The sequence below is a fragment of the Solanum verrucosum genome, unplaced genomic scaffold, assembly GCF_900185275.1.
Source record: "Solanum verrucosum unplaced genomic scaffold, falcon-dt-bn FXZP01000103.1, whole genome shotgun sequence".
Taxonomy (NCBI): Eukaryota; Viridiplantae; Streptophyta; class Magnoliopsida; order Solanales; family Solanaceae; genus Solanum; species Solanum verrucosum.
The window spans coordinates 8598759-8622558 of record NW_026020048.1 but is presented as its reverse complement, the minus strand read 5'-3'; the positions used below and the strand labels follow the sequence as shown (position 1 = coordinate 8622558).

The following is a 23800-nucleotide window of genomic DNA, read 5'->3' as shown; positions in this document are numbered from 1 at the left end:
CCTGTGTGATAGCTTTGTGTCTCATTGGAGCCACAAACAAAAAGCCTCTCGACACAAATAGAAGTATCAGTCTGAGTTGGAAAGTTAATGCTGTCCCAATCGTTATTTCTGCCATAGGCCATTGGCTGTCCAAGCTTTTCTTTTTATGGCGAATGTAAACACAGTCAGCATGGCCCCCCATCGAGGTACATTTCAATGAGAATTTGAGACACATAAAATGCCCATAAGCACTGTTGCCGGGGAGAAGCATTACTGGAGGATTGCTTGATAAGAAAAAGTACAGTTTCGGCTTACAAATGGAACTGACCAAATTACGACTATTGGGTCAGTGGGCCAAAGAGTTGCTGGAAAGGTAATTTGTAACCACGGGAAAGTTTAATTTTTCGAAGAAGGGTGGTGTCATGAACTGACCATTTTTACTGAATTTTAAGCTTCTAACCATGTGGTTGATTGTTTATAATAGTACGCTAATGATACTACTTGAAGGACAATTAATTGATTGATGAAAGCTAGTAATAGTAACTTTTGCCCTTCAAAATGATAACTTTTCCAGTCCGTGTTAATGTTATATGAGCTCTTCCTCATAATGCTATCGTCTGGTACACTTCAACCAATCACCTGATCAAATGTCTAATAATATATAATACCAACTTTAAGCCGACTAAAAGTAATTTCACATGTGTTAATAGAGATAAAAAAATAAATTCCTCGAAGATTACGCCAAAATAATATTGACAAAAGCTAAAACTAGAGTTACTATTCAACTATATATGAGCTGATAGAAAACCTGCGGTTCCTCAATACAGATAAGGTTAGTATTTTGGCACTTTTAGGCAACATTCAATTACCCTCCCAGTACTGCTAGACAGATTTGACCATCTAACAAATTAAAGTTCATACATATATGTATTACCGACACTATAGGGAATTTCGATAGAATCGCCAAAAAGTTTAAAGTTTTCGACAATTTTTTCAACACGCCGATCGATAATAAACTGTGAAGTTATCATATTATACATAAGAAGCAAGAGTAATAAGAAGAGCGAGGTACGTTTACAATTACTTGATGAGTAGCTTTACTTTACTATTGAGTTTTGAGGTTGAAAATCATTTAGACAAAAGACGAAGAAACATACATCACATTACTAATATCTCAATCAAACAAGAAGAAACATTAATTATTGGCTCTCTTACAGTGTACAATACATATACATGCAATAAACAATATATTACAGCAATAAAACGACATTTGACTTTAGGCCACTCATTAGTACATATAACAACGGAGCATTGATAAGACATAAGCGTGACTGTCCATATCAATGGGCACATATTTCATTTCGCCCCTTATGTATACACAATTAAGGAAAAGTTTCATATTCCGGCCCTACATTCTGGTGGTGGAACGGGGTTTCTGGATTTGTCGGTGCAATAATCATAGATCATATGGTTCATTCGAACCCAACGATATTGCCTTGCTTGTACGGGGCTGAGTTGCTGATAAGCAGGTCCTTCCCACCAATTACTTGGGTTCGAGGCACAATTTGCTGGTCCTGGCATTGCACATCCTTCTATGTCAAAATCCTTGTAATATGCGTAAAATGGGGATTTGCTCCAATTTATTTTCTCTAAGCCACCCCTTGTAGCCCAGTCGTCAGCTTCCCACAATGTTGAGTAAACACCCATGGGTTGGAATTTGGGGAATGGGATTCCTTTTGCTTCGTTGTTCTTGTACACTCTAATGGGTATTCCGTCCACGGAGAACCTTCAAGTTTACAAACAATTAAGTACTACTACAAAAATATTTAGTCAATATATATACTTGGTTAATTACAGGATAGACATTAATCAATTGTCCGTACGTACGTAGTGAAAACACTAACTTACATGTTATACTCTAACAAGTTAATTAAATTGTATCCCTCCGTTTTATTTTTAAAAATTGTGGTCATGAAATAATGTACAATCAATCTCGTAAACTTAAACATGACCTATATATATTATATATGTACTTACACGGCTTGATGGTGGTTCCAAAAAATGGTGTAGGTGTGAAAATCAGCGGATGGATCAAACCAAAGGTTAACCCTTTGTTCCTTGTCACCTTTTCCATGGACATAAACATTCGTCTGAACAGTGTACGGCTGCCCTGTCCGGTTTCCCAAGAATTCGAAGTCAAGTTCGTCTCTTACGGTATCTGTGTCCGAGTTCATCTGCAAAAGAAATTAAGGCATGTCTAGAAATATCAAATTAATGAATAATAACTAACTACTCTCGTCCGATTTAATTTATATATATACACTTACGTAAAAGGCAGTAACGGTTCCTGCAGAGTCACCAGGAACGAGCTTGATCTTCATGCTAACACGTCCAAACAGGTATTTGCTTCTCGAAGCAAATCCACATCCTAAATGCAAAGTACCAATCATCAATCATGCATGAGCATTACACAAATACCTAGAGAGCCTTTTGACTACGGGTTTAATAATTTTCACTATCAAGTATGTATATATTAAAAATTATTCCTAAATGAATTCAGTGTGCTAAAAATATTAAAAAATAAAATTGTGAATAAAGTTTCAAAAAAGGTAAAAAGGATGATACCTGAATTTTGGTCGAGAATAAGTTGAATTCCCCTGCCGCCATCGAGTTGTTTGATGTGAGAGTCAGACCATGCGATTTTAAAATCCTGTAAAAAAGTGGCGGGTCGTGCACTTACTAGTGAGAATGAAAAGGTCAAGGCATATAGCACTATTAGAACAAAAGCTGAATATTTTAAGGAAGAGGAAGTCAATGTGGCCATTGTTTTTTCTAAATATACAATTGGATGTTGTGGTGATAGTGTGGAAGTTTGTGAGGTTTATTTATGAGTAAATATAGAAGAAAACGACGATAGGAAATTCGATATATTTTTTTTCTTTCATATTACAGCTAATAGCAAGCCGTCAGTGGACCCTCTCTCTATGCCAAACCCTACTATTGATGGATGATCAATTAATCCAGAATAATTCTCTCACTTCTTCTGTCATACCTCATATCATCATATTTATAGGGCTTCACCATATTTTTCCTTTCATGTTTATTGTAATTTGTAGCTACTAAGCCAGATGTCATATCTAATCTACGGTCTTCTAATTACTTTTTATAAATGACTTTTGACTTCTTCAAGCCCTAATTGGGATCGATGTACTCGGTATCAATTTCATTATTTGCAAATACAACAACAAAGAATGTTATTTGCTTATATTAATTAAAAAAATCAACCTTTTTTAAATAGGAGGAAATTTATATTCAAGCATAATTTAAACTTTCAAATATTTTCATTCTTTTAGTAGTATATTCTTTATTTTTCAAACAGCGTGTTGATAGTAATATTCATCGATCAAAGACAATCTCTCTTTGAATGGTGTCTCTATCACTTTTATTAAGAGTAGAGTCTTTTGTCATCAAATAACAACTTCTATTATTACAACATTAGGATTTAGGTGCCACAAAGAACATCTAGCTAGGTGCACTCTATGTATGGATGACAAATTGTGCTTTATTACTCATTTTGAAGACTTCTAAAAAGGTGTGTTTGATATGATAGTGATTAAAAAATGGTGATGCGCCCAAGTCATTCTTGTGAAGTGAGAATTGCCCAATATTAATTATTTATATGGAGGAGATCTAGTTTTTCATCTCACAATCGATGTAGGATTCAACACCTCCACATATTTAGAATTCGGCATTTGAAACGTAAACAATATAAGCAATAATTTGAAAAGGAGAAGACTCAAATATCAATTGTTAGGCTAAAACAATCAAACGATATTTCTTAATATGATATGAATATGATATTTTTTAACTTGAATCGAGCTTGGACGATTTTTACCTAAAAACACTCACACCGTCAAGATGGTGATCGGTGGAATTGTTGGGTTTATTGTTTGGTTGCTGCTTTTTTTATTTAGCAGGTGGTGTAGCTCATATAATTTTTCTCAAAAAAAAAGAAGTATCGCCCAATTAATTAAATGTATACTACTGAATTATATAAATTATTTTTATATAAAAATTGTAAAAATGATATCTTCACTTAAGAATGAAAATCAATTTCCTATTAACACGTTTTATTTTTTAATTCATTGTTGCTTCAATCAGGACTCAAAATTTGGGTAGCTTTCGATACTTTTAAATATCACCAAATCATTATCTTGATGAATTATTGCTCACTTTGTACAATTACCAAACATCATCTTATTTGATACTCAAGCAAACATTAAAAAATGATAACTAAAAATGATTTCCAAAAGTAAGACACTCTCGTGATAAGCATTTTACATTGTACCAAACATACAAGGGTATGTTTGTGTTTATGTGTGGCGCCACAGAAAAATGAGGTGATGCCCAGTGGAGGAGCCATATGTTTTGATTGAATCTCCTTGTAATGAAGTTATATCGTGGAATGATAATTGAATCGAAATAAGTATCACAAAAAAAGGAATCAAACTTTTTGCATATATATAATTTTGAATTTTGAGTAGTCTACCATATTGATAATGTTAATCTAAAATTTATTTTAAGTCACAAATCGTTGGGAAGGGTGATATTTTTGCATTTCAACTCTATCCAAACAAATATAAAGGAAAATCTTACTAATAGTTTTAGCTAGTTGACTATCTGAACTTTCACCTTAGTGATGAGGGTTTGTTTTCTCATAGTAATTTCCCCTCGTATTTTCCTTTCCGACCGCTATTTTTTTTAAAAAAAAAATACAAAATAAAGTTTATTTTTATGATATTAAAAATGTAATTAAATTTTAAGAACGGTCTTTATTGCGTAATTTTTTCGAGTAAAAAACCATGAGTAATTTTTGCAGAGTATTAGTGCGGTCCCAATCTCTCGACAGTTGCCGCCATCGGGTGTCCACGAAACTTGACGGCAGATCGGTAAAAATTGGCCCGCATTAAGGCGCTTATCTGGCTTTTACTTGGGATTGCATTTGTGTGTAGGCCACATATGAATTTACTACACACAAATAAGCCAATTGACACACAGTTATAGGACCACCAATTATTTTAGTACTATTCTTAATTTATCTTCATTAATTGATGACTGGAATTTATCAAATTGGAGAGTATAACACAACAGGATCGCTATTCAAATTGAACTGTAGAGCTGGAAAAATCTTATGGAATTATTTTTCAATAACCAAACACCGAGTTCCACGTGGCATTATTGTATTAGATATCAAAAACCGACCATGTTTTTGTTAAAATTTTGTGCCCTAACAACGGTACCATTTCTTAATCACTGTTACAATCGCAAATGACAACTGAAGGTACTGAAATTGGAGACTTGTATCCTATTTTTGGATGTGATATAAATTTTCAGGACATTTACTTTATGTGTAACTTATAGAGCTAATTAATCTATTTTTTGCTACAACATTATTTATCTTTATAACTTTTTGGCCATTGGTAAATTTACATCCATTAAATAGACAAGTCACGAATAACAATCCCTCTCACTTCTTTTTTCTTGCTTGTAGGGCTGACCTGAACTTAAAAGAAATCTCTAGAGATTAAGTTTTGTCTGTAGGCTTTTAGACAGGTTTTAATGTTCACTTACCCTACTACTGCTTATTAGTAAGGATTTCTTTCACTATCTAACAAAGTTATTTCTTTAAGGTCGAATTTAAATTATGAATCCGTCTTTATATCTATGAAAACTATCATGATATAAATTGTTATTCGATCTTTTCCTACCACATAGGCCAAAAATAAGTAGGTATCAATTTAGAAAATTAAGAAATTAAAGATGATAGCACACGATGGGAATTGAAAGCAAAGAATGAAGTGTCAAAATAAATGGTATTATTGGTAAAATAATAGGTACCTTGTCAACATCGTTTACGTGTTATAGGTAATGGACTCATTTACTCTAATACTAAAAAATATCTCTAATAGTGTATGATATTGAGTAGGCTCACTTCATTGAAGGTCTACTAGATCTTCTGCAGTTGTGTCTGCCTTCTGGGCCTTGCAATTTGCAGCCCCTCCATTATTGCCATTAAATTTTAACCCAAATTTCTACAACTAAACGTCCCTGTGGCTACAATGACTCCAAATTTGACAGAGACACATTTCAAACTCTTAACCCAATAAATTCGAATTAATCATTGTGATTTAATGAGCATTGGTATACAATTGGATCTGTCCACTTTTAGGCTTCAAAATCTTATGATTGAATGAAATGATCCAAGACAAACTCTAATATTTGTGGACAATGAGTGGGCCGATGGGCCGTAAAGCCTTTGCTTTTTTATGTATATTGTCGTATACATTCTCTGTTTGGTCTCTTGTTTCAATCAAAGGAAATATATGGCCCATTAACAAAACAATCAAGTCCATATCCTTTTTGAAATGTTCTCCTCTTGAATTAGGTGTTAGTGGGTGGGGGTAATTGATTCATTTCTTTGCCAATGTACTTTCTAAGAAATACATTTTCACAGACATTATAGTTAAGTAATTTTAATGGGAAAAAAATAATTATTTTGTGACTTGATTACTGTAGTGGGTAAAATTATGTAACTCTAATGTAATTAAAAAAAATACTTGTTACGTCGTTACTGTTATAGTGAATAAAATTCAGTAGTTAAACGTGAAATTGACCCAAAAATGTAAGACGGCAACTTAAGGAAGCAAGTGCATGAATGTTGTAGCTATGAAACATATTTATCAAACTCTAGAATTTTCACGAACACATACATTAAACATTATGGTTGTAGACGATTATATATGGTTTAAAAAAAGGGAAAATTGAATGAAATAGCAAATTATTAATTCAAATTAAATGCTATAGTCATAGTTTATTTTATTTGTAATTCGCAACAAATATCTCATTTTTTTTGCCATTTGATTCAGTATACAATTAGCCATTTTCGGTATACAATTACCCATTTGGTATATAGATATATAAAATGCATTTGTGTTTGTATAAAGCGAGAGAAAAGTGTATATACAAATATAAATACATATATTTTTGTCCTATACGCTTATAATTATACAAATACAGATCTTATTATACAAATTATAATGTATAAATAAATTTATACAAAATTGAACAATTTGTATAAAATTGGATGTATCTAGCGAATTATACAAATCAAAAGCTCCATAGCAAACATAAAATTTGCTATGGAGCGCAATTATGCAAACTATAGATATAACATACAAATATGATTTTTATGTTTGCTATATGTGAAAGTTGCTATAAAAAAAATATGAGAACTATAAATTGAACATCTATTTATGCTACTACTAAACTTCTTTTGGATAGTTAAACAAAACAAACCAAAGGGAAGAAAAAAGTTGGGCCATATAACGAGTAGAGTAAAGAAAGCAAATAAAAGAAAAAAGATCAGATAGGCTTCTTTTCTTTTAGGGTAACTGCAGATGGGCTTTTCGGACATAAGACGTGTGAATTAGTTTGGTCTACAAATGTAGAGAAATCTACAAAAAGAGGGCTTTTTCCCGGGCTTCTAACATAACTGTACAAATAACAAAAAAAATTACAACAAAAACGGCCGTAAATGTTGTATAAATAGTATATAATTATGTATATTATATATACATTGCAACAGTTTATCTTGCTCAACGACCAGAAGTGGACAAATATTAGAAAAAAGAAAGAGAAGTAGACAACCATTAGAGGCTAATAATTGGTTATGAAAACAATTGAGATAATTAAAGCAAAGACAAAACAAGGTAAAGAAAAGGTTGTGCTTGGCTAAAGATCAACCCAAAGGCAAAGCATGGTAATAGTTGGTGATGAAAATAATTTATTTACGTGGTAGAATATGAACACAAAGTAAAAGAGGAACAAACAATTTTGATAAATGAAGAGAAAAAAGAAAGCTCGCTTGCTGTTGAAAAGTGCCGAATGATCATTTTTAATAAAGTTACCTTGGGTAATTTTTTTTGAATCTATAGACATTTTATCAATTTTTTCTAATTAATAATTCATAGACTGAAAACTATAATGAGGATTTGGGCCCTCGAGGTTGGATATGAATGAACCTAACCTTCTGTAGCACATAAATTTTATCTATCTGGGAAAGCGATAGAACTACACAATTCAAGGAGTTTGGTGAATTCAGTTGTACTAGTACAAAGTGGCTTTTGTTATAAAGCATTTTTACCTCCGGTAGGACTTACCTGCACAAATTTGGCAAATTCAAATTTATTCAGGTGCGTAATGTATTAAAATTTGTGGCATTTCTTTGTTATATATATAAAATTTAACATTTTTGGTTAGCGATTTAGAATCTCACATAACTTATATAATTAAATAAGTTATGACAGAATCTATTTATTATTCCCTTCTCATGATAAAAAAAAATGAAATACTAACTAATATCTACTTTATTGGTATATATGCACAACTCTAACAAGAGGAAAATGGAGTGTGTGATTGGGGTGAAAGGAAGCAGAAGAAGAAACGTCCTACTATGGGCAAAACATACTCACACTGTTTAAGAAAATTCTGAAAGCGAAAACCCCATAATTGTAACAGCTATATTCAGGTGTCTTATAGTGTATTTTTGGCTTTTTTAGTGGATTCTTGCTGTACTTTTCCCTTCTTCTCGTCTTTACACTATCCTATCTTCTTTTGCTTTATGCTTTTTGGATTTTTCTGAAAATACACCTATTACAAAAATTATTATTTTTTAACACTTTAATATGTTATCTCCTCCGTGTCAATCCAATAAATTTTTCGTAGATCCTGTATTTGTATTAAAAAATTAAATATATATATATATATATATTTATTTGTGAAACTTCTAACAAAACTGTTTGATGACTCAGTGATTAGAAAAAGATTGTGAAAATATTTTTCATGCTAGAGTTGTGGGTTCAAACTCCACTTCGCCTCTACTTCTAAACAGTCAATAATTAAATTAATTAGTATTTTATACTATATCAATTAATAACACTAAGGTATGCCTTAGCTCCTATTGTTGTACTTATTTATGTCGAAGATTTTAATTTCAGTTATTAATTAAAGGCCATTAAACCTTTGTCTAGTGTTATAAATTCGCAACATAAAAACAAAAAATAAGGATACGTATGGTTTATGTATTACTGAAATAATCATGATTTAAAAATTTATGTTGTTTTATCTGGTTACTAATTTCAATTTATTTAATATGGGTAGAACTTTTACATCGATGCGTGTATTATATTTCATATAAACACCAATATGGAATAACAATACCGTGATTTTTTATACATAAAAACGTCTTCTAAATGAAAAAACAACTATCCTTTTTTAAATCAAACACAAGTTTTAAGTTGACACCAACCAAATGTTTCAATACAAATAATCTATGCCTAAAGTTTATTACCAACCAAATCTTTTCTTTTAAAGTTTATGTAATTTATATTGTTAGGAGTCGTTTGGTTGATGATATTGGAACAAATAAGGATATTTCATTAGATTATTTAATCTACCTTTTATATGAGATAATAACTTATTCCTACAATTTTACTTAAAATTGTAGAATAAAATAATCTCATGAGATATACCGGAATTATTATCCTTACTGTACCAATCAAACAATCCCTTAGGGATCGTTTGGTGTGAAGGATAACACCAAATAGTCTTGGGATTAAATTATAGTGCCTCTCAATTTGTTGTTTGGTAGGCAAGTCCGGAATAACTTAAACCAGGATTAATAATTAGTACCGTAGTAAGTTATGCCTCCCCTTGGGTGATGTAGTAAGCCGGAATAACTTATCGCGGGATAAAATAGTTAAATGACAAAGATATCCCTTCAAAACACTTTTTATACATTACTTTTTACATTCACAAGAGTATTTTTATAAACAAATAATTTGTTTTTAAAATAAATGCAATGCATATTATTTTGATTGCAACAAACCAAACACTTAATAAGAAATATCCTCAACATAACTTAACTCGTTATAATTAATCTCAACATAACTTACCATGTCATAACTTTATTCAAACGAAACTAACTCCATAGTGTATAAATTCAATGTATCTTTATTTGTTGGAGCAAGTATGGTATATAAAGAATTGTTGAAAGAATAGTGTGTTTGTTTTATATATGTTGAGTTTCTAATTCATCCGTGCGTATTTTTGTTTAGTGAAACAGAAAGGTGTGGCTCATGGCACGAGGGGAGTTGTTGAGGCTCTTCTCTTGAAGGCAAACTAGTCCTCTGCAATACTCATCCTCTTCTGTCTTCCCCACGTTCCATCACACTCCTAATTACAGAAGAAGGCGACATCTGATTAACTACTCATTCAATCACTCATCATCTACTTTTAAACTCTTCCCTCACATCTCCATCCCCACCACCTTTCACTTTCTTGATTCGTTTCATCAAATCTATCTTTTTTCCAACAACTCCTATAAGTAAAAGGAGATAAATTCACTTTCAAGTCAATTGAATTTTGAAATGGGCTGGAGTACTCAGAATCAAACACTTCGCTGTCTAACATATTCACTTCTTATTCTTACTATTTCAAGCTTATCCCACTTCACATTCCAGGCTGAAGGTATATTTCTTAACCTCCTCTGTTCACAAAAAACAGAGTACTCTTTCACATACACACTAGCACAGGCAACTTTAAAGATTGTTTGTTGACACGGACAAAGTCAGCAAAAAATATTTCAATATTGAACCCCCAATTCATTTTTCATTTTGCAGGAAGAAAATTGCTTGATACTCACCGTCATCATGGGGATAATCAGGTAAATTTTGCACAATGTTTACGTTTTTTCTGATTAGAATAGTGTTTGATAGTAATAATTTTTCTTGGGTTGTACGTAGATAGAGAGTGAAAAGAGAGGAATGTTGAGATCACAAATTGGGTCTAGGCCACCTAGATGTGAAAAAAGATGTGGTACTTGCGGTCACTGTGAAGCCATTCAGGTTCCAACAAATCCACAAATTACAAATGGAAATAAGAATCACACAATCAACAGCAACAACAAGAAAGCGTCCAACAACATTGCCTATGCAAGGGACAGCGACAACTCAAACTACAAGCCAATGAGCTGGAAATGCAAATGTGGAAATCTTATCTTCAATCCTTAAGCAACAACTCAAACTAAGTAGTCACCTTGTACATGAATCATTGCTACTTTCTTGTTTAGTTTTGTAAGTTGAGTTTTAACCCCAAATAATCCCTTAAATTTGGGCCCAAGTCTATTTTTGTCCCTATTTTATTAGTACCTTAAATGCGTAAGAACTGGAGTATCAAGTTTACAGAACTAACGTAAGTGTATTATGTTTTTCCGTGTCCAAGTAAAATAACAATCATGATCAAGGACTTCTTGCCCACCTTATTTTTTTTCCCCGGTAAGTTTTGTGGTAATTCTCTTGTGTAGACTTTTACAGTATGTTTTTTGTGTTATTTCATCAATTCGAAAATATAATATTAACCCATTTGACCAAGCTTCTAAAATTAACTTATTTTGAAAAGTGTTTATTTCAACATTGCTTTCCAAAATACAATAGTACTTTGGGTAAGAAGCAGTTATGTTTGACCAATAGTTTTTAAAAATACTTATGAGCAACAATTAATGTTTGATCAAACTTTTAAAAGTGTTTCTAAAATAACTTTTTTTGGACAAAAAATTAATACTTTTGGCTCCAAAAAAGCTTAGCTCGGCCAAACAGACTATAAAATTGGAACGACCCTCAAATTTAATGGACCATTCGGGTTAAAAACTAGAGTCTACTACAAATGAATGTCTGTTGGGGATATCTTTTACCCAAAAATCAGATTTAAGGCAATAAATGTAGCAGTTCAATAATTTTAGTATTAGTAATGTATCTGAGTAGGAGCAAGCTAAGTGTGAAGCTTCCTTAGAAAAGAGAAAGAATCTCTTGAGCGTGTAAAAGTGAAGTACAAATTGGCAGTAAAGTAAATGTATAAATCCGTAGAGATTACTAAAAGGGCATATGTAATAATTGACCTTACCCTGTTAACAAATCAGGCAGTAGAACTAAGAGTAGGCAGGTGAAAGATTTGGTTAAAATTGTTTACTGCTACTACTGAAAAGCTGATAGTATGGTATGATATGGCCATATTTTTTTACATTTATTGGAATATTAATGTGGATTCTGGATGCAACCATTCTGACTTTAACTACATGTACCTTGTATCAACATTTACATTTTTAAACAGCTAAAATAGATGATGTTTTCATCATCTTTATACGCAAGTGTTTAAGTTGTGAAATGAAAAAAGAAAGAGAATTAATTAGTGTATCAGTTTTCTAGTTGTCTTCTGACTCCATCGATGTTACTTTATGTGAATTGGAAGAAATCATACTCACAGGTTTTTTCTTGGGGAAATGAAGCAGTTATCCATATGAGTAATTTGTTTACTTCTACTATTAAAGACGGTATCCGTATTCTGGAACCTTATGCAAGCTAGCACATGTCAAACGTTGAATTGTTCCATACACAGTGTTTGCAGCTTTGTCAAAACCCAAAGCTCTTTTCCTGAGAGATTAAAAAAAAAGAAGGAAGTTCCCATTCTAATGGTCAAACCTTTCACTTGTTTTGTAAAAAAAACGTCCGAACAAACAATATCAGTATAAAGAGAAGTTTGACTGTACTTACTCATCCAAATGATATAAGGTACTCAATGGGATAATTTAATTACGTTCTCCATTTTCAAAATTTTCAATCTTTCTCCTTTTAATTCAAGCAAGGTAGAGAGTTCTTACTCTGACATTCATGCTTAATTACATACTTACACAAAGAGATCAATCAGTGGCGAAACCAAAAATTTAATGAAGTGGGCAAGTTTTTATCTCAGTTATGTTAAGAATGTGCAACACTAAATACATCATAGCTAACATTTTAACCTTTCGACACCTCCATGAGATCAATGTATGCTTAACAAATATTCATACCAATAATTTGAGCACCATTAATGATGTTAACATTTTCTTTGTCTCACTTACCCTTCTAGTAGTAACGAGTCCAGTACGGACGGATTTATTAGTCTCCCTTTGTTTAAATTTCACATTCTGGTCACAGGTAGTAACGAGGTTCTGTAGTTTTTATGAAACATTTATCCCTATGAGAGCACAATTTATCTGAAATTTGTTGTTATTTGATGGTCAGGTCTGCTAAAATATTTTCCTTTTCTTACCACAAATTTCTCAATACTATCATTTTCGAGAAATTTAAATTTCTGACCCAGAATTTAATTTGATTCTGTACTCCAAACATTCATTGTTGCACTTGCACATCATTGAATACTTCCTCAATGTCCGTCTTACCCAAACAAAACCTTTTCTCCTCACAACTGTCCCAGCCAGAACCCTCTGCAGTGAAGTTAATTGCGTGAGGAAAGGGTACAATTGAATCCTTTTCGTCTAAAATTATACTGTATATTTTTCATTTTTATGACTCTCATTAGAGCTCGTCCTGCACTCTTTTATGAACGACGTCTGCGTACAAATTTCTTGCAAGAGCCGTAAATTACTTACGTGGTGCTAAATTCAACGATAAAACAAATGTGTTAGTTGATCATCATCTCAAGTTCCCCATTGAAGAGTTCGAAGTTTCTACAAGTTCAACGACACTTCCATGATATTAGACTCTAGTACCAATTACTCTAATTGAAGATATTTTGATCGGACTGTAACTAAATCTTTTTTGACTTCCAGAACAATCTTGTTGTATAATTGCACGAATTCACCAATCAATATCAAATTCAATTACCCAAATGACGTAATTCAAAAAGTTTTAGCCTAATGTACTTTATTCCTAATTAGCATGAAATGGTAATATCAAGAAACCAAGTCATATGTACAGATACAAATTTAATAAATGTCACATATCCATCCGAGCTAATCAAGAATGAGCATGATATTCTCTTCTATTTTTCTGTTTGTTTCCAACTTTTTAAACCCATAAAAAGCTGCGACCCATATTTGATAAGAATATGTCATTCCCGAAGCCCTTTTTGTTCTATATGCTTTTCTTTAATTTAATTTTGTGATGCTACTGTAGAATTCCAGAGATCAATCAAATCATAACATGTATACCTCTTATCAATGAACTCCAGAAAAGGATGGCTACAGAACAGCCTTTTGTCAACCCCAGCTTGAAGGTAGATACAAATTAGTTTTTCGAAGAATGCAAACCCGAAATCTGAATGAAAAAGTGATGCTAGCTTATTATGCATTGTCTCGTCCTCCTCCGCATATTTTTGAATTTCATTCAATTTCCAGCTATAAGCATGCAAACCCACGCACAAATTCACATATAGGAGTAACACGGTAGTATCTTGAGATCCAAAGGATAAAACAGGTGAAAAGGGAAAGTGACCAGTGCAGTAACATATTTGAGGGAATTTGGTTTTAACCCAAGAGATTTCTGGTTGATCTATCATTTTATTTCTTCTTGCTCCCCACCAGGAGCCTCAAGATCGTCGTAGATAGTAGCTGTGAGGCCCAGAAAGCCTCCAAATATATCCAAGACCATAAAGACCACAAGTCAATATAGTGATCCAATCTGCAGTCCTCAATAGACAGAACGACCACAATTAACAGCATTTTCTACGACATCATAAAGGCATCATATTTTGATTGCTGAAAGAAAGCCCTTTTTTTTTTAATGTTGTGCACCGGCCCAACTAAGGTGCACCTCGACTGATCTAACATGCACCTTGCTTACCACCAGCACAGTTACTGATGATCCTATTTACGAAGACCAAGCAAGATCAAAAGAAGTCATCCATTAATTATGGCATTATCCCTTCGTGTCTGCTGAGATCTATTGCTCTGCTTGGGCAAACTTCTAAAAGGGAGAAGTGCTTATTTTAAGAGCTAATGTGATTGGCCAAACCTTTAGTGGGAAAATAAGGTTTTTGGGTAGAAAGAAAAGTTGTTCTTCAAAAAGCTGAAAGAAGTATCTTCTCCTAAAAACACTTTCTGAAAGCTTTGACCAAGCACACATTGCACCTTTAATATGACAAATGATTTTCAAAGTGATAAACCAAACACATTCAACCAGTCTTCCAAATACAGTTTTTTCAGAAAACATTTCAACAAAAAACACTTCCTAGAATAAGCAGTATTTGAACGCATGACATGCTACAAATCACTAGTCTACACAACCCATTTCGACTTCATTGACGGTCAGTCAGGCAAACTCTTGATGCCATGTTGAAAAATAGTGTCACAAAACAATTACACATCATTAGGATCTAAGGAAGTGCTTTCACAATACACAATAACAGCATACTGGTGTAATCCCACAAGTGGATGCTTTCAAAATGCATGGCATGTCAAAAATTTCAGCTTTACTAACAAGTAACAACTATATAGAATAGCACTAGAAACCAGGATCTGGTATTCTGAATTTACAGCATATAAATGCCCTATAAAGCTCGACAGAAGATGAAAAAGTCGCCTGCTAGAAGCAACAAACTACCAATAGAATTTAGGATTCGTGCTCCTTCGGTTGTACCTTATTTTACCTACTAATCTAAGAACCAATTCTTATCCAGCAACAGTACACCAGCAAACATCTCCGAAGTGTGTTTCCCCTTGCATGCTATCAATAAAATCAGCACCATAAACACAATCCACTAAGCAATTTTGACCAGTAATAACACCAATATTATGCAACTAACGCAATATAAAAAACTGTGAATCACTGAAAGTCCAAACTCCCCCCTAGCAGCCCAAACTACATCTACCGTTCATAGACAACTAGCCTCAGTACAAGGAAAGATAGTACAAGCTCGCACAGGGATGATTTCATTGAGAAATACAAGGCAAAGATATCACTCCTTAAAGAAGCAACTAGAAATAACAGAAATCGAAGTGCAAAATAAGCACGACAATACTTCAATTGTCTCGACTCTAAAAGCATATTCCAAAGTTTAAGAAATGGCCTCCAAAAGAAAGAAGGCACAACCTCCAACAACCCTGCAGAAGGTTCACATATTCTCTCATCACTCTCATTCAGATGAAGATGTCATTACTTAAAAATTCTTTGTTTGCTTTTTATTTTTCTCAGCTGCCGACGATGGTGTATTTGGGTAAAATTAGCCAGAGTACATGGCAGTATGAGTGGAGAACATGTGATGAATTAGCAAAGAAGGCCCAAAGAAGTAAGGTGAAACCAGAGAAGTGAGCCATTCAAAGAGTTCCAAGTGCCATACGAATGGTTATCATCGGAACAAACCAAAAGCACGCGATCCGAAGAGTAGAGAAGGACTCATGCCTCGATGACGTAGCCAAAAGGACAGATACAAATAGCTTGAGCCCGACAGAGGAATATTGATTAACACCACTAACACATTTCCACATAGACATCATCCATTGGTCATGGTACGCTAGGGTTCGGGTGGAGCCTTTTTATTGCCTTATGCTTAATCTTTGTAATCTATAGCACTTAAGTCCTTGTCTTATAGCATTGATTTCACTAAGTCGTTCTCGGAATTGACGCTAACAATGCCGGATTCAGTGCTCACCCACATCATCAAAGCTCAAAAGCTTCATACAACTACCTTTTTATTTGCTTTGTTATCATTATATCATTTTTACTAATTATCATCCCGCTAATAACCGAACCTAACGAGTTAAACTAAGACGCTGTCTATGACCTCATACAAATTTAACAGTACAATCTTTTTGGTAAACAAGATTAACAGGAAAGGGGGAGAAGGTAGTAAAATAGACCATGATTCCATCAATCTCAGTCTCTCCATGACTCCCAGAAATGACTTGAAAAAAGGAAATCCTAAGAACTCCCCTAATAGCCCGTGACATCAAATATGTGGGTGGTACCAGAAAATCCCTTGTAAAACGTCAATCATGAAGAGCTTCGAAATAGCAGGAACACACAAAAAATAAATAGAATTCAATACCCTAATTAAGGTGTTCATTGCCATGAATAAGATCTTGGAATCTTCAAATGTGCAACCTTCAGATTAATTTGTCATATAACCAGATAGCACTAATTCACAGCATTCAGTTGTGATGACAAAACTAACTAGAAAGGAAGGACCTTAAACAAAGATGGCATCAAGCAAACAGAAATGAGGGAAACAAGGCAAGTGCCCTCCCATATTCTGCAAGGCAGCATAGGCAAAGAGTACAAGCGAATTTCATTCTGCGTACCCTTGATATTTTTCCTCAAAGCACATTACCCTGTAGAGTTCAAACCACGACAAGATGATATATGTCCTAGATAGTCACAGGCAATCGTCCAATCTTTTCATATCCTGACGTGTATAGTAGAGGTCGCGAGTGCAGATCATTGAATGCAGTAAATACAGCCAAAATTATTTCCTAACATAATCAGAAACACCATAAACTTTCCTAACATAATCATGCAAACACAATTGGGTCAAAATCATATAAGCATTTCAATGGTCACAAGCAGAATATTAGAAACAAAAATCCAAGGGCAGAAACACCCATCATTTTTACCAAAATAGATGCTACATCCTGTCACTAAAGCAACTCAACGGCTATATCATACACAATTACAGCGTCAACTTACAGTCGACGACAGTACATCTTATTGCAGAAACTCAACTCATAAAAATAGCCTTGAAGCTCAAGAACATGTAATAAATATTCTGAACAAGAACCTGGACGATCGACTTCATTCCAAATGCTCGTGTAACAATCAATCTAATGTTGTGCCCACTGTATACTCTTTATATCAATGCCCTCTTTAACCATTTCATAGAGTGGGCTCATTTCCCTCAACTTCTCAACCTGCTTGACTGTAAGATCTACCGCACGATCAATCTCTTGCTCAGTAGTAAACCTCCCAATTCCATATCGAATTGATGTATGGGCCATATCTTCTTCAACTCCCAACGCCCTCAACACATAGGAGGGCTCCAAACTTGCACTGGTACACGCACTTCCACTTGACACTGCAACCTCCTTCAGCCCCATCAACAAGCTCTCACCTTCCACATATGCAAAAGATAAGTTCAAGTTCCCAGCATAACGCCTTTCAACACTTCCATTTATAACAACCCCATCAATCTTGGACCTTATACCATTCAGTAACCTCTCCTGCAAAGCTTTAATCCTCTGCTCATCATATTCCATTTCCTTCATTGCAAGTTCACAAGCTGCCCCAAACCCTACCACTAACGGAGTAGGTACTGTCCCACTCCTAATCCCTCTCTCTTGTCCACCCCCATTCATCTGGGGCTCAACCCTAATCCTTGGCCTACGCCTCATATACAAAGCTCCAACACCTTTTGGCCCATAAATTTTATGCCCACTTAACGACATCAAACTTATGTTCATCTTCTCCACATCAATTGGAATCTTCCCCAACGCTTGTGCGGCATCAGTATGAAAAGGAACATTAAATTCTTTGCAAATTTTCCCAATTTCCTCCATAGGCTGAATCACACCAATTTCATTGTTCACCATCATAACTGATACCAACCCCGTATCAGGCCTTATTGCAGCCCGAAGCTTCTCCAGGTCAACAAGTCCATCAGACTCAACGGGAAGGTAAGTTACATCGAAGCCCTCTTGCTGTAAGTGACGGCAAGAATCCAGAACGCATTTGTGCTCCGTTTGAGTAGTAATAACATGTCGCTTCTTATCTTTATAGAAGTGCAGAACTCCCTTGACGGAGATATTATTGGACTCAGTAGCACCTGAGGTGAAAATTATCTCCTTTGGAGAAGCTTTAACTAGGGTCGCGACTTGGGCTCTGGCCGCCTCAACGGCCTGATCCGATTCCCACCCGTAATAGTGAGTTCGGGAATGAGGATTTCCGTAACGGGAGATATGATAAGGAAGCATAGCGTCAAGAACCCTAGGATCCATCGGAGAAGTTGCCTGCATATCTAGGTATAGAGGTCTGCCGGATATTTTCACACCTTTCATAGTAATACCCGTAGTATCCTCTTCATACGGTTCTCCAACCGCCGCTGCCGCCGTGGAGAAAGGGCGGAGACGGCGGGTGCCATGGCAGGGTTTAGGCACAGTGCGCCGCAACGCTGTCGTTAGAAACTTCGAAAACATGATTTCAAAACTCGCTGATTTCTAACTCAGCGGTTTGTTTTCTTATCACAAAATAAATAAACACCGAGTCACCGGTTCACCGACGCAGACCGCCTTATTTTTTTCATTCGGTGGCACGTGGCAGCTTCTCCGCTTTACACTAAAATTTAATCACTTAAACGACAACCTAACTACTTATAACGACGTCGTTTTTCGCAGAATTAGGAGATGAGGAGGAGAGATCTCAAAGTGTAAACGCTACAGATGTTTAAATTATACAAAAGGAGGGGAATTATGTGTGGTTTCCAAATAAAGTGAGAAAAACTGGATCTTGATCTGAAACTAAAAAAAGGAAACAGAAAAGGTCACATCTTCACCTCTTTTGATAGTTCTTGATTCAACCTCTACAAAAACTACTTGTCACCCATAAAACTCTTAAACCATTTTTCCCTTTGCCTTTTTCACACAATATTGTTAATGGGGTTCCAGTATTAGAAGCATATTATTGCTATATTATTACTAAGTTTGCGGTTTAAGGATCTTACTATTGCACCTTTTCTTCTATTCTAATCATTGACCAAATTTGCCTATAAAGTTACCAACTTTTTACTTCATTACCATTGGGATCTTGCATCCAGACTCAGAGACTCCCTTCTATTAGTGTATCAGGTATGCCATTTTCTCTTTTAGCTTTGTGGAAAGATATCAAATTTTTAGGTTGTTTTGAAAAGTTGGTTAGGATATATTATCCTTGCTGTTCTACGCATATTGACAAATGCAGATCTTTTGAAAACAATGTGTTTGTATATCTGTATGTGCTTCAATTGTTGCAGTTTCAATTGCCTGCCACTCTTCATTAATAGTTTATGTGCTTGGTCGCCTTCATTATGTTAAAATAGAACCTGATTTTAAATTGTGTAACACATCCACTGTTCAATGAATTGTGCTAAAATGATTCCCTATTTGTGTCTCATGTTGGGGGTTATCTTGAGTTGAATAAATGATTGAGAACTTGCTTGTTGATTCAAGGATAATATTCAGACATGTGTATCTGATATGACCAATTTCTTGAATCCTTACCTTTTTTCATTGGCATCTGCCAAACTTATTGCAACATATGTTGTTGAATCTTGTTAGCTCCTCCGGCCACTGTTTAGATCTGGATGAAAGTAAGGAAGTAGTAGTAACTCAGATCCAGAAAGTAACCAATCTTTAGTTTAACTAAGTCGATTTGATTGTCTAACATTGTCTACAATGGCCTCTGTAAAGCAGTATTGTTGTTTTGTTTTGTTTAGATATACCAATTTGGTGTTATTCTCATGCTATAATGTCAGTATTCTGTAAAGCTAAATTTAGTGTTTTTTGTGGGTTCTCTTTGGCACAAGCCCCTAAATTGCACCTTCTTTTTGGATCTTTTTTTAGAGCTGTGGTTGGTTTAAAAGAATATCATCATGTTCAAGTACTCGCCGCGTAGAAACCAACAGAGAAATAAAGGTTTCAAGGTGAAGCATGCTCTTCAGATATGTGTACTTGTCGGTGTTTGTATCTGGCTGCTTTACCAGGTCCAGCACTCACGTAGCAAGAAAGCATCTTTTGAACAAAACACAAGTGCCTCAGAGAAGGTACAAACTGACAATGATGTTATAAGGTTTGGAAGGAAGGACCTCCTACCTCAAAAGAAGGAAGTAGATATTGATGATGAGAAGCTGAAGGAGGTGACAGAGGAAGATGAGCTTAAGCGTTTTGATGATGACACCAAAGTGGAGGAGCATGACCATGATCTAGAAAAATCAGCGGAGGATAGTGAGCATAAAGGGGATTCAGTGGATGAGGATATAGGGACAGAAAAAATCCAGGAGAAAGAAGTGGGTGGAGCAAATGTTGAAGCAGAAAGCAAAGAGAACACTGAAGATGGCAAAGGTGAGAGTAATGAGGAAGCCACTGACACGAATACCAACAACAGTGAAACTAATGAAACCAGAGAAGAAGATAGTGAAAAAGATCAGGTAAAGCAAAGTGACATTGAGGGTGAAGAAACTAAGGATCAGGGATTAGAAAAGGAAGTTAAGGATGTTAAAGAGAACAATGACAGTGAAAGTGAAGAGAAGGGAACTGAGGGAAATGTTGATGCGGGAACTGATTTGAAAGAAGAGAAGGCACAAAGTGAAGAGGGTGGAAGTGAAGAAACCTCTATAAATAGAAGTGAAGAAGTAGTTGAAAATGAAAGTGACAAGAAGTCGGTGGAATTGGAAGAAAGTAATGAAGGGAAAGTAAAAGAGAATAACGAGAGCAGAGAAGAGAAGAATGAGGGATACAGCAGAGAGATTGATGAAGCCAGCAAAGAGAAGGAAGAGAAACAAGGCAAAACTGAAGAATCTGGCTCATCAGAAGATAAGGTTCATGATGAGATTGATACGACTAATGAGGCTTCAACAGTGGAAAGTGGCAAGGAAGAGAGGTCATTGGTCAAAGAAACTTCAGATTCTGAAAACATGACTGGTACAGAAGGAGATGGTAATGTAGCCTTGAATAATGAGGAGGAATCCAAGAAGGGAGTAGATGAGTTGCAAGAAAAGAAAAATAAGTTGGATTCAGATGCTGGAGAAAATAAGATGCTTGAACAAAATAGCTCTGCAGATACAAATTCTGTTGGAGAAGTGAGTAATGAAAGCAACACTGAGGGCAGTTCTAATGCTGCAGCAGGAAACAATGAAGCCACTAGCCAGCAGACAGAAACTGACAATTCTGCCTCTGAAACCATTCAAAATGAAAACAACAGTAATGATAACTCCAATCAAGCAGGAACAAATGAAGCCAATGAACATCAGCAAGAAAATGATAACTCCGCATCTCATACCATACAAAATGAGAATAACTCTAGTGATAACTCAGATCATGCAGTAGGAACCAACAAAGCTAATGAACATCAGCAAGGAAATGAGAACAACTCTAGTAATGACTCCAATCTGGCAGCAGAAACCAATGATGTCAATAAGCAGCAGCAGGAACAGGAAAGTTCTGTTTCTGATACCAAACACAATGAGAAGAACTCTGGTGAAGACTCCAATCTTGCAGAAGGAACCAATGAAGCCAACAAACAGCAGCAGGAAAATGAAAGTTCTGTCGCTCATACTACACAAAATGAGAACAACTCCGGCGAGGACTCCAATCTTGCAGAAAGAACCAATGATGCCAACAAACAGCAGCAGGAAAATGACAGTTCTGCCTCTCAAACCACACAAAATGAGAACAACTCAATTAAGGAAGCTGTTTCTGTCGGAGATGGCACACAGAACGATCCAAATGAGCAGCAGTCTGAGAAAAAAGATTCAAATTCCTCGGCAGATGAAGAATCAGTAACAAGTTCAAAGGGGTCTGATACAGTTGACCAAAATGGAAACTCTGTAACAGCTGGTGCAACTGAGAAGTCAACAGGAGGTGGGAATGATCAAAATGAGGCGAACCAGAAATCAGATACTAATTCTGATACAGGCTCTCACAAAATAAATCCCTCAAATGACAATGATGAGACAGACCCCAAATTAACTGATTCTTCCACCTCAAATAACAAACCTGATGATAACCAACAAAAACAAGTCGAGTCGACAGATTATGCGATTCCTCGAGAACAGACAGAGGCTCGTACTGATCTGGGAACATTGCCACAGACAGGAAGCGAGGGGAACAGTCATGAAGAAGCTACAGCAGAGTAACATAGATACGTAGTAGTAGTACTATTTTTACGCCAAGGTTGTATTCACATTCTTTCTTCTTGCTGCCTTTTTCAAAGTCTTTTAAGGCAAATATGAAAGTGAGATAACTTCGGTTTGCTTGCCTGTCGATTCCGAAGAGCCATCATGCGACAAATATATAGATTGATGTTGGGCAGAACTCAGTTACTTGTTCATCTCTATCCCATAAACGTGTATCTGCATGTCTAAACATGCAATTTTTCGTGCATTATTAATGATAAAGGTTTTCTTCATCTTTGGAACATATTGCCAAAAGCATCTGATTAGCCAATTATAATCATTGAAGCATAAGGTGCTTCTCACCATTATAAGGGTAGAGTAGTATATGAGGAAAAAAAAGATCGGTTGACACTTTCTTGTAAATACCTCTAACAAGCAAGACAAATTGACTTCTACAAAATGGTAATGTCGTTTTTCTCATTTGATTGGTGGCTGTTATAAATCATAGAGATTCGTCGTCCCATTAAATAGAAGACTCGGAAGATTGTCAATTTTAAAATTCTTCATCCTTACAGATTTTAAATTTTCTATTTATGCGTTTAAATAGAGATGCAGAGGTGGTACTAAAAACTAAGCCGCGGAAAAGATCTCTCCTCCTAAATATTTCCTAAGTTATGCATAGATTAATCCCCGTATTCTTATTCCACATTCTATCCATCATAAATTAACACATTCATTCAAGATCAACATATTGGGCTATTAGTTATGCTTATATGAAATTTCAAATCAAACCTTGCAATGATTTATGTCAAGTGTTAAGTGAAAAAAGAAAAATTCAAAATATTCTGCATTTTATGTGGATTTTTTTTTTTCAAACTACTCCCAAATGTCACCTAAATGAATTTCCCAGGAAAAGATTACAGGACATAGTAAAGTAATGGTCACCAAAGACCGTCCTTGAGCATTACAAACCACATCTGTCACTGAAACTCTTAACACTGGTTAGCAATTTTTTTGACAATGCCACATCTGTTACTAGTGGTACTATTTGAGATATTAAACTAGTTATCAG

At 35.0% G+C, this 23800-nt stretch overlaps 5 protein-coding genes across 9 annotated transcripts in view; 2 read left to right on the top strand and 3 right to left on the bottom strand.

Moving 5' to 3' along the window:
- Nucleotides 1-17452, bottom strand: part of LOC125822252 (protein CROWDED NUCLEI 4) — a 69279-nt gene extending 51827 nt beyond the window's left edge. The window contains exon 1 of the mRNA XM_049501632.1: nt 17442-17452. The gene's annotated coding sequence lies outside the window, so the exon portion shown is untranslated. The remainder of the gene's footprint in view (nt 1-17441) is intronic.
- Nucleotides 1111-23800, bottom strand: part of LOC125822265 (probable xyloglucan endotransglucosylase/hydrolase protein 7) — a 38304-nt gene continuing 15614 nt past the window's right edge. Inside the window, exons 2-5 of the mRNA XM_049501652.1 lie at nt 2605-2811; nt 2307-2407; nt 2017-2213; nt 1111-1765 (exon numbers count right to left, since the gene is read on the bottom strand). Coding sequence (XP_049357609.1) covers nt 1375-1765; nt 2017-2213; nt 2307-2407; nt 2605-2803 — 888 coding nt within the window. The 5' untranslated portion in view covers nt 2804-2811 and the 3' untranslated portion in view covers nt 1111-1374. The remainder of the gene's footprint in view (nt 1766-2016; nt 2214-2306; nt 2408-2604; nt 2812-23800) is intronic.
- On the top strand, nt 10467-11158 carry LOC125822063 (EPIDERMAL PATTERNING FACTOR-like protein 2). The gene is made up of 3 exons (XM_049501435.1): nt 10467-10566; nt 10719-10762; nt 10842-11158. Exons 1-3 carry the CDS (start codon nt 10467-10469, stop codon nt 11106-11108), a joined length of 411 nt encoding a protein of 136 aa, XP_049357392.1. The 3' UTR covers nt 11109-11158.
- On the bottom strand, nt 17386-19091 carry LOC125822260 (cysteine desulfurase, mitochondrial). Its single transcript, XM_049501648.1, has one exon. The coding sequence runs from the start codon at nt 19055-19057 to the stop codon at nt 17690-17692; it is 1368 nt and encodes a 455-aa protein (XP_049357605.1). The 5' UTR covers nt 19058-19091; the 3' UTR covers nt 17386-17689.
- LOC125822253 (uncharacterized) lies at nt 19352-23021 on the top strand. 5 transcript variants are annotated; one of them, XM_049501638.1, is made up of 4 exons: nt 19352-19705; nt 20459-21145; nt 21194-21246; nt 21382-23021. In XM_049501638.1, exons 2-4 carry the CDS (start codon nt 20488-20490, stop codon nt 22747-22749), a joined length of 2079 nt encoding a protein of 692 aa, XP_049357595.1. In that variant the 5' UTR covers nt 19352-19705; nt 20459-20487; the 3' UTR covers nt 22750-23021. The 5 variants fall into 5 exon arrangements, with proteins under 5 accessions (XP_049357595.1, XP_049357593.1, XP_049357592.1 ...); XM_049501636.1 differs by having other exon boundaries at nt 21194-23021; XM_049501635.1 differs by having other exon boundaries at nt 20459-21148; nt 21197-23021.